Source organism: Vigna radiata, unplaced genomic scaffold (assembly GCF_000741045.1).
Source record: "Vigna radiata var. radiata cultivar VC1973A unplaced genomic scaffold, Vradiata_ver6 scaffold_324, whole genome shotgun sequence".
Lineage (NCBI taxonomy): Eukaryota > Viridiplantae > Streptophyta > Magnoliopsida > Fabales > Fabaceae > Vigna > Vigna radiata.
The window spans coordinates 119,280-130,782 of record NW_014542911.1 but is presented as its reverse complement, the minus strand read 5'-3'; the positions used below and the strand labels follow the sequence as shown (position 1 = coordinate 130,782).

At 31.2% G+C, this 11,503-nt stretch overlaps 1 protein-coding gene across 1 annotated transcript; it reads right to left on the bottom strand.

The window, feature by feature from the left end:
* Positions 1 to 8,961: 8,961 nt before the first annotated feature.
* On the bottom strand, positions 8,962 to 11,503 carry LOC106752420 (protein SULFUR DEFICIENCY-INDUCED 1-like). The gene is made up of 4 exons (XM_014634102.2): positions 11,292 to 11,503; positions 10,491 to 10,703; positions 10,258 to 10,413; positions 8,962 to 9,555 (listed from the first exon to the last, which is right to left on the bottom strand). Exons 1-4 carry the CDS (start codon positions 11,409 to 11,411, stop codon positions 9,154 to 9,156), a joined length of 891 nt encoding a protein of 296 aa, XP_014489588.1. The 5' UTR covers positions 11,412 to 11,503; the 3' UTR covers positions 8,962 to 9,153.

Sequence of the window (11,503 nt, the reverse complement as noted above, 5' to 3'; positions counted from 1 at the left end):
TTATTTGATGATGATTGGATGTGGATGATGATTGAGATTGTATTGCATGTTGATATATAGGTGAATGGTTCACTAGCTGTGTGAATAGATGTGTGATGATTTATGATTGTGATTATGATGCTAAGCAGGAAGTATGAATGATGTGTGAGAAAGCATAGTTGTTTGAGGTCTTGAGCTCCAGAGTGTTCATTTATATATGTGTTGTTCATATGGAAGCATGAATGATATTGCCTGAGTCTTTATAATTGATTGAATTACATGTTTATGTCATATGATCAAGGCCATTTTTGGAAGCCTTTACTTAGCCCAATTTTCGCCCAAAGTGATTGAAATTATGTGATTTACCCTTTTTGAACCTTAGCCTCAAACAGGATGAAAACCCTTGCTTTGAAAATATTTACCTTGAGTTGGGTTGAGAATAATTGTATGGTATTGAAAAGGTTCAAGTTTGGGGTTGTTTGGGAGAATTTAAAAGGCAAAAGAAAGGCATTGAGCTCAAGTGTTGAATAAAAGAAAAAGCATGAGAAAAGGAAAAGAAGAAAAGAAAAAGCATGAAAGATGAGCTCAATGTAAAAATAAAAGGAAAGGGAAGGAGTTGGGAATGAGTGAGAATTGGTTAAGAAGAGAGTTTGTGCTTGAACTTTGAATGGTAAAATAGCTCTCTTGACTCAAGGATTTTGTGATCCAGAAAAATCTTTTCTTGTTGGCCCAACCTCATTATAAGCCTTGGAAAAGTCCTTGTGATGGCATTTGCATGTGAGAATATTGATTGTATTAGATGAAGGGCAATTCTGTTTCAGGTGACATGTGAATAGTAGAGAGATGGAGTGCCCTCTTAAACTCTTGAGTGATTGAGTGAAACACTTGCTTGGAGAGAATTGATAAAATCCATGTTTTCATCTATGCTTAGTTGATTGATCATTCATAAGTAAAACATCTGTTGGAAGATATATGATTATGTGAACTAAATTGTATTGAAAGCATGCATGCATGCATCTTGATTAGATTCCACTGAAATTCTGAATTGAGTAAAGACTTGTTGTGAAAAGAATGAATTTGAGATTACTGAACTATTTTGATGAAAAAGTGGAAAGTCAAGTTTTGTCTTGTTTGCTTGAGGACAAGCAAAGTTCTAAGTTTAGGTGATAACGGTCTAAACACCGTTATTTTTATACTTGAATTTGATATCAAAACACACCCTTTATGGCTTAGAATGAGCTTATAATCAAGTAAAACACTTAGTTGAGTCACATGAGAGTCAAAAGTCATTTTTAGAGATATTATGCTTGTTTTTGCATTGTTTTGCAGGGTTTTGATGAGAATTAAAGATGGAAGTGAAGTAGGGAGGACTTAGACTCAAGGAAAGAGGAAAAAAAGGAAGAAAAGAAGAGTTAAGTCCACCGCTCAGCGCCAAATTCCAGTGCTGAGCGCCAGACTCGTAGGGAAATCCACTGCTTCTCGCTTGAGCAGTGCTGCTCAGCGTCCAGTGCGATTAGAGGCAAACCGCTGAGCGGTGAGATGGGTCGCTGAGCGGTCCTGCGATTTGAGGCAAACTGCTGAGCGGCCAATTTAGGCGCTGAGCGGTGCAATGTTGGGCCTGGGCTTAAATTCTGTTACTTTTATGCTTTATAAATAGCCCTAGTGCGATTTCAGAAGTAATCTTTTGGCAGACAGAGACGTCCAGAGCAATTCTACACACCTTGGAGGAGATTTCTTGGATGCTTAGGCTCCACTTTATCAAATCTAGGGTTTATTCTTCCATTCTTTCATTTAGTTCCATCTAGTTTCACCATGTTCATGGTGAACTAAACCCTTTGTTGTTGGGGAACAATGTAATCTTTTGAAACTCTCTTATATTGAAATTCTTGTTTTATTCATATGCTTGCATATGCTTATATTATCAATTGTTGTGTTTCTTATCTATGCTTAATGCTTTTATCATTTAACTCATTCGGTAAAAGATATTTGCCTTTGTCGATACGGGAACGTACGACGAAGTCATGAACTGATAGGAAATTCCTTGATTAAGCAATACTGCTTAGAGATAGGGGTAGGACGATCAATTGTATTTTTCTTCAGTGTTTAATGCATTATTAATTACTCAGGGAGACTAGAGATAGTAAACTAGTAATTAATAGTAGGCTCTTTTCGCCAATGAATTGGGTTTATGGTAGGCTAAGAAAGTTTGCATGACAATTAGATAATTAAGCGAATTAAATAAGAAAAGTAGATATAAGAGAGTGGATAAGATGAAATTGTAAACCCCAACAACCCCATTCATCCATATCTTTTCTTTGCCAATTGATTCACTTGCATTTGCATGTTTATTTTCTGTTTTGCATTCACACTACAACTTTATTTCTTTACAAGTCTTATAAGATTAATTTACATGAAATATAAGGCCTAAGAGTCCCTTGGGAAAACAATACTTAGACTTACCGTTTATATTACTTGATAACGATCTGGTAGCCAGGGGCTTACCAAGCATCATAACTTTGTCCTCCCTTAGCATGAAATTTCTTTATTGGGATAACCCAACAAAACATACATACATTCATAAGAAAAACCCAACACAAATATTACATAAACCTTATGCATATGCATACACAAACCCTTGCCCAACAATAGCAAAAGATAATCATAATCACATATGTTACCAATAAGGAGTATTGGTAAATCTTGAAGAATTGTTTTGATGATGCTGCAAGAAGTGTTATTTGAAGAGGACATTAGAATTATTTAAAAAGCAACTTGTAGAAATTGAATGTAGTAGGAAAGTCTTAAATAAATTGTAAACCTTGCATTTTCTACTGGAATAATCGATTACGAACAAGTAACAATCGATTATCACTTGTATTCTGAACTAGTATAATCAATTATGGACAAGCAATAATCGATTATCACAAGTCCTTAAGGAATAATCGATTATCATTTGATATAATCGATTATCACTTTTTGAAAAGCCTGTAACGGACTTGAATATTCGATTATCACTTACAATAATCGATTATTCGTGGCAGTTGAGACCTGACCTTTAGCATTCAGTGCAATTGGCTATATATTTGGCTTCTGTAAATTTCAGAGGCAACGTTCTTGAACTGAAAGCTCAGAAGAATATTGTTTGTCAGAGGAAGTTCTCAGTAGCTTGTTCAAAGTTCCTTTGCTTGGTCTCGTGAATAGGAGAGGCTCGTGTATCGTGTGTCGATAGTCGGAGCAGGCTCTCTTCGAGTTAGCAAGGTGCTCTGCCTGGTCTCATGAATAGGAGAAGCTTGCGAATCGTTGGTCGATTGCTGGAGCGGTTCTCTTCGAGTTGGCTGAGTGTTCTTCTTCCGGTTCGTTCGTCGAAGGAAGGTTCTTTTATATTTTGTTCACTTATTGTAAATCTGTGAAATTGTTTTTTAGTGGAACTGTTAATCANTCTTTACAGTGATTAACGACTGGACGTAGATTATGTTGAATCGAACCAGTATAAAAATACTTGTGTGATTTTTCTATTCCCTACACTCATTTCATTTTACGCATATTAACTGTTTGATAAATTTTCTGAAAGAAAATTGTTTTTCGAAAAAGGACCAACTTCTTTTTAAAAGTGACCGAACACACTTATACGCTACTCTTAGTTTTATTCCGTTGCATTATACTCTTCGAACCATACCCCGCTGGTACCAACAACATAAACATGTATCAACAAAGATTATCAATCAAGATAATCAAGAACACTTACAACAACAATCAAAACAAAGGTCCTCATACCTTGGACAATCCTAGGGCTTTGTATACACTCTAAAACACCACCAATCTCTAAGGTTTTTGTAGTTCTTCTTCTTCTCTCCCAAAACTGCCTCTCTCTCACTTTCTCCCTCTCTCTTTTTCGTTTTAGATATAAGTTAAAATGTGCAACCCTAGTTTTCCCTTTCTCCTTTTTATCTTCTCTCATTTTATCTTTATCTTATTTTATCTACTTTTTAAAATACCAACAACCATAAAATAATTTAAGGGTCACGTAGTCTACATTTTATTATTCATATTTATTTTTCTTTCTTTACTTTCTGCACCCCTATAATTTAATTTTTGCACTAATTAATGAGAGTAAAATGACCTTTTTACCCTTGGGCCCAAAATACAAATTAAAACCAAAAGTTTACTTTAACTTTCTTTCTTTCTAGAATTAGGCCCACACCTATTCAATCCTAAATCACCCTTCTACTATCAATCCAACTCATCATATTAGTAACAACAAAACACACAAATAATCCAAATAACAACATACCAATCATATGTTCCACTTAATCAATAATAACATTAAATAATAAACATAATTATAATTCTAGAAAACATCTAATCATTAAACACCAATTACCAAACAAAAATGTCCAAGTATCATAACCACATTATTCCATGATTACCACATTTACCTAGGGTCTTACAAAGTTCTTACCATCAGTACAAGGAGATATTACTATAGTTGAGTACATAGAGAAGTTTAAACATTTGGCTCGCTTCTATACACTTGCCATAGAGGTGTCAGAAGTTTGAGAACAAATTAAAGCATGAAATCAAGAAAGTGGTGTAACCTTTATCTATTAGAGAATTCCTAACTCTAATAGAAAAGGCACAAGTGATGGAGAAGTTGAAAAGCAAAAGCAAAGTCCAGAGGCCATAGGTAGAAAGACCTTTTGGAAGTAATCCAATACATGAAGAAATGAAGAAGCCATACTTTAGGCCCTCAACCTCAAGGAGTTAGAGTGACTCTTTCTCCTTAGTAACATGCCTAATTAGGAAGGATCAACGGTTACACATGTGGAGCTCCACATTTGAGGAGGGATTGTCCAAGGACGATATGAAGAAATACGTGTTTTACTTGTAATTAAGTAGGGCACATATTAAGAGATTGTAGACATGATCCTTAACTACCTACATAAACATCAAACAAAGAACCAAGTATATCATTAATATCAAAATTCAACTGAGATTCACTTTTAGCATATTTAAGGCATATGCATAGTCATCACAACTAAAATGTCTCAAAAAGATAGTGCAAAATTGAACTTACCTTATTTTCAATTCTGATTAGGCAAATATGAAGACTTCTCTACGATGACTCCACAGATGGTTCTTGATCATCAAAATGATGAACAATTGGGTTATAAACTTAAAGACAAGGTAGATAAGGAAGTTTTACACAGATGTAGTGTTTTAATAAAATAAAACTTGATTATTAGAAAAGTATTTATAGTCTCATCATTTTAATAACAAAATAATTTATCATCATATTTTAAAAACTATATCTATTACTTCTTACCCCCTTTTATACTAAATAATGCATTCTTGACCAACTTGTTTAGGTTTTTCACTCATTTTCAATTAAAAACATGCATAATATTACTTATAAAACAGTCTCAGACAAGTTCAGTCAAGCTACACAACAAATTCACATATATCATTAGTGCAAACAACTCAAAATCACAAACCTAGTATCAATTTGACCAATCACTTCAAACATGTAAAGTTATCATTCAAACAAAAAATCACCAAAATCAATTCATCATCATACAATTCACATTCCATCAATCATCTTTAAGAATTAAATTTAAAACTGACTCCCATTATCTATTACAAAACACACTTTTCTCTCTTAAGAATGCTCTTAAAACTCTGTGACATACAAAATCATCTAACTACCTACACAAATATTGGATCATAAAATCAAACAATTAAATATATTTCTAAGATTAAAATTCAACATAAATTCACTTTTAACATATCTAAGGCACAAATTCACTTTTAACATATCTAAGGCACATGTATAATCATCACAACCAATTGTACCTGAAATTTTAAAATGTCTCTAAAAATAGAACAAAAATAAATTTACCTTATTTTTAATTTTACCGGACAAATATGAAGAGTTCTTTATAATAACTCAACTTATAGTTTCTGATCCTTATAAAAGATGAATGATTAGACAGAAACCTAAAGAAAAAGTAGAGAACCCTCTAAAGAATTTTTTTTTTTTATAAAATAAAACTCAATTTTTAGAAAACTATTTATAATTCAACATTTTAATAATAAAATATTTAAGCATGTAAAAAAAGTTATATCTATTATTCTTTGTCTCCTTTTCTAGATCCTCAAATTATTAAATTTTTAATATTATTTTTATTTATTGTTTTTAAATATATTGATTTTAATATTTTGAATATATTAAAAATTAATATATCAAAATTATATTTTAAAAGTATAATAAAACAAAAAGCACCAAATAACTACAAAAGAGAATTCGAATTTTTTAATTGATGATCAAGACGTTTAAAAATTATGACAGGAGCTTCGAAAATTAATTCCCCCATAAATTATTACCTTCCATTGCGGTAATTAAGCTGAACACAGTAAATCACAGTTTATATAGTTTAATTCTCATTGAATGCTTAAACCATATTACATGTCATAGTGTGTGACTTTATTATTCCATTTTTTTCACAGTACATTTTAATTGTGGATGAAAGTTTTATTTGTACTTTGTCAAACTTCTTTTTATAGAGTTAGGTACACAAAAAAATTTCACTGAAAGTGCCAAACTTATTGAAAGTAGAATATGATAAGTCAATTATTAGTTTGCTATATTTGCATATTAAATTATTATTAATTAGAACTTTATTTAGGAGATATTTTTAATCATTTTTAGAATCTTTATATTAAATATAGTTTATCTTAGGTATAGAGTTAAGATCACTATATACAATTGTCATAATAATATTTGGGTTATAAATACCCTTTAAGTCAAATTCACACACAAATATAGTGATTTGTTTTTATAATTATATGATTGATGTGAAATATTTATCAACTTTCCTTTTAGTGATAAACTGTATCAATATAATTAATTATTTTAACGAAGTTCCTTCTTTTAACTGTGTTTTTTTATTCCTAATATCCAAACTCGGAATATTACTTAGAAAGGCATATTCTACTTGTTTAGAAGATTAAGATGTGAATCCTTTATTAAAAAATATATTTAATTATATACTTAAAAGAATGTCAATGTTATTAACTTGCGATGAAATAAATATTTTGACTTCAATTTTAAATTAATGTCATGAATTTCATTTGAAGTAAAGTAATGTTAACGAAAATAATTGATACAAATACAAGTGCGTTGTTTAATTAATCCCCTTTGGCTCTTTTCCTTATTTTAATAATAAATAAAATAGTAAATGATTAAAGTGATAACAACTTTAATTATCATTATTTTTATAAATTGTAAGTATTTTTATTATCCTTAGTAAAATGTAGAAGTCAATTATCATTATATGTATAAAGAAAAATAATAAAAGTATTGAAAGAAAATTTTAAGTAATGGACACAAAAAAGAAACTACATAACAATATTACGAGATTAACTTTGAATTGTAGAGTTTCTAGTCAAAACCAGAAATAAGATATTATACATGAATACAAATAAAAAAAATATCATAATTATAATTTATCATTAATATTTTTTGGCTTATACATGATTTTATCTATTACTTTAAAATTAATATTACAATATTATTAAATAAATTCATCTCTTAAAAATTATGTCATAAGATATATAGTTCTTCTCAATAGAATTTTTTTTAAAATTTAATTTCATAAAATCAATTTTATAAAATAAGATTTAAACATATTTATATATTATAATTTTAAAATATCGTAATTAATGTGATATTTCCATAAATTTGTATCATATACACAATACAAAAATATTTATTGATAGATGTCATTATCTTGAAATTAATCACCTTTTGTTGAGAGAGATTGATACTTCACAAAATAAATATCAGGGCTTAATGATAACGGTTTAAAAACCGTTATTTTCATACTTAAATTTGATATTAAAATACACCTTCCCTTTATGGCTTAGAATGACTTAAAATCAAGTAAAACACTTAGTTGTATCTTGTGAGAGTCAAAAGTTGGTTTTAGAGATATTATGCTTGTTTTTACATTGTTTTGTAGGGTTTTAAGGTGAATTGAAGATGGAAATGAAGTAAGGTGTACTTAGACCCATGAAAGAAGGAGAAAAATGATGAAAAGAAGGGTCAAGTGAACTGTTGAGCGCCAGAATGGACTGTTGTGCGTCTAAAGCGATTAGAGGGAAACCGCTCAGCGGCAAAACTGACCACTAAGCGGTCAAAGCGGCTAGAGGGAAACCGTTGAGCGGTGAACTTAGGCGCCTGGACGATTGTCTATTTTTATTAGCTAGATTCTGTAATCTTTTTGGGCTTATATATAGCCCCAGTGCGAATCAAAACACATTCTTTTGGCAGAGAGAAATGTCCAGAGATATTCCACACACCTTGGAGGAGGTTCCTTGGATGCTTAGGCTTCAATCTACCAAGTTTAGGGTCATTATATTTCATCTAGATTCACCATGATAATGGTGAACTAAACCCTAGGTTATTGGGGAACAATGTAATCTTTTGAAACTCTCATATATTCAAATTCTTATTTATTTTATATGCTTGCATATGCTTGATTTATCAATTGTTGGGTTCTTCACCTTTGCTTAATGTTTTTATCGTTTAACTCATTCGGTAAATGTTGTTTGTCTTTATTGATACGGGTAGACTAAGAAAGTTTGCATGACAATATGATAAATAAGCTAAGTAAATAAGAAGAGTAGATATATGAGGGTAGATAAGATGAAATTGTAAACCCCAACAACTCCATTCATCCATATTTTCTTTTAGCCATATTTTCTTTTAGCCAATTGAATCATTGCATCTGCATGTTTATTTTGTTTATTTTTGTTCTTTGCATACACACCTCAATTTAATTCTTTTCTCATATTTGTTTACATGAAAAGTAAGGCCTAAAAGTATTTTTGGGAACGATACTTGGACTTACCCATTTATATTATTTGATAATGATCTGGTACACTTGTCAGAGACTTAACACTAACCAATCCAAATATTATACATATAACAATTATTTTTTATTTATTTTATTATTAAATTACAAGATACCAACAAAGCTTATCTTATTTCCCTCACCATTTTAGAAAGAAAAAGGGTAGAGAGAGAAGAGAGAAGAAGAAAAGGAGGTGGCTATTTGCAAGACCCTATAAACCTAAGATGAACAATAATACAGAACACAAGAAAAAGACAACTTATTAACATGCCAATTGATCTCTAAAGGAAGAGATTTCCTCAAAGATTGGAAGCCTTCTTGGTCTATTTGTGTTCCATGCATTTAGCATCTCATCAATCCCTTTCACAAACTCATCATCAAGGCCCAATGAGCCCAAAATCTCAACTTCTGGCAGATTTCCATTCAACTCTTCAAGCAATTCCTCAGCCCTTTTCCTTGATTTTATCTCATCACATCCGGAAACTTTTCCCTCTAAAACCTCTTCTAGGATGGAGTATGCTTCCGAATATCGAGATTGTCTCATAAGGCACAGGCCCAAATTGCAAGCCTTGTTCGCATCAGCATCCACCATTTGGGCTTTCTTGAACACAACCTCAGCCATCATGTAGTTCTCCTTTTGCATATAGGCCCAGCCCAAGTTTCCCTGCACCCATCCTTCAATGTATCATAATCTAATTCCAAGGTAAGAAAAAACAAAACAAAGTCTGATTTTATAACAAAAGCTTCACATAGTCAACTAATAAAAAACTATAGCAGAATTGATTTTTTAAGAAATGACTATTACATATATTAAGAGTATATAAACCAGTTAATTGTTTTTTTCAACATAAAAGAAATTAATAAGGGAAAAATATTTTAACCAATTTTGGCATTGACTACTGGAGTCTGCTATGGCTAATTAATGGTTTGATTAATTCCCTAAATGATACGTAATGGACCATTCAATTATTATCTTATTTTTTACTCAATGATATGTTTCTTGTGATTACTAAATAAGATAAAATAAGTTGACTTTTTTTTTTCTTGTTATTATTTATTCTTTTGGTTAAGGATCCCAATTAAAATCCTCTTCCCGTGAAAAAGTTAAAAAAATCAAGTATTTTTAAGAGTTTTGTCTTGTTTTAGAACGATGCTTTCAACGATAATTCACAGCAGATTCAGAGGTGGCATAAGTAATTTAAATATGGAGAGCTAAGAAATGGTAAACTATCTTGTGTATAGTATAAAAACTTAAATTATATTAGCCATATTCTGTTGAAAAAAATTATTGATTTTTGAAGTTTCAATATTTAAGCAAATAATTGTCTAATTATATATATAAAAAAATAAATAATAATTAAAGTACCAATAATCTTGCAGTTTCTTGTTTGATGGAAACTTGGAACTTCTTGCCATGAGAGCGAGCAGTTCTTATGGTTCTTCCATTGAAGGCCTCTCCTTGGTAGATAAGTCTGAGCTTTCTCTTTAACAATTCAATTTGTTCCTCTATTTTTCCACATTTCTGTTTTTCAGGAAAAAAGAAATATTAGATTTAGCATGATTATGAGCTTAAAAAAAATATAGAAATTGTGTAGATACCTTGTAAAGGTCAAGAAGAACATTATCAAGTGACTCTTGTGAGTGTTTGGAACAAAGGCCTCTGAAAGATTTGATGGCTTCGATTGCTTCTTCAGATCTATCCAATTGCTTCATCACAACAGCCATGTCCTTTAGGGCACTGTCCACTTTATCTCCTACATTTATTGCCTTCCAAAACCACACTATTGCTGCTTCTGGGTCCTTATCAACCAACTAACCTCACATGTACAAATTCAACTTTACTATCTGCCATTATCTTACAATTTCATAAATATTATTTTCATAATGCATGATAATGTAAATGTCTCCTTCAAAATAAACTTCAAAGAATCTGTAAGATTTAATAGATAAGCACAGATCTAATTAAACCTTTGAAGAAAAAAAGAATTAATGTAGGTGTACGTAGAAGAAAGTAAAGTGGAAAAATGTTAATCAACCCTCAAGTCCTCAACTAAAAGTCAACAAAATGAATACTTCATTACACGTCCATCCACACTTTCAAACAGAGGACAGCTTGTAATAATAGCATGAATGGTCAATTAAAAAATTACCCTTTTTTCAGTAAAGCACTAAAACACCCTTTTCTATTTCACGACCCCAACAGAATACACTTTTAGCCACTCCTGACACTGTTAGACGTAAAATTCTTGGTTGCAACAAGAAGAAGAAAGATGGTGCAGTTTATGATATATGTATGTGAGGACAAATCACACAGACATATAGATATAGATATATAGATATAGATATATAGATATATAGATATATAGATATATAGATATATAGATATATAGATATAGATACCTGAGCATGCTTGGCTTTGACATAAGGAGTATCTCCAAAAGGAACCTTATGAATAACATGGTAGAGGTCATCTTTCTTTCCTTTTGAACCTTTCTTGCAGACACTGATTACTCCTTCCATCTATCTCAAACAGATTCAGAGAACAACATTCACCTTGTGGGAGATGATGATGATGATGATGAGGATGAGAGAAAGAGGGTCTGTCTATTCTC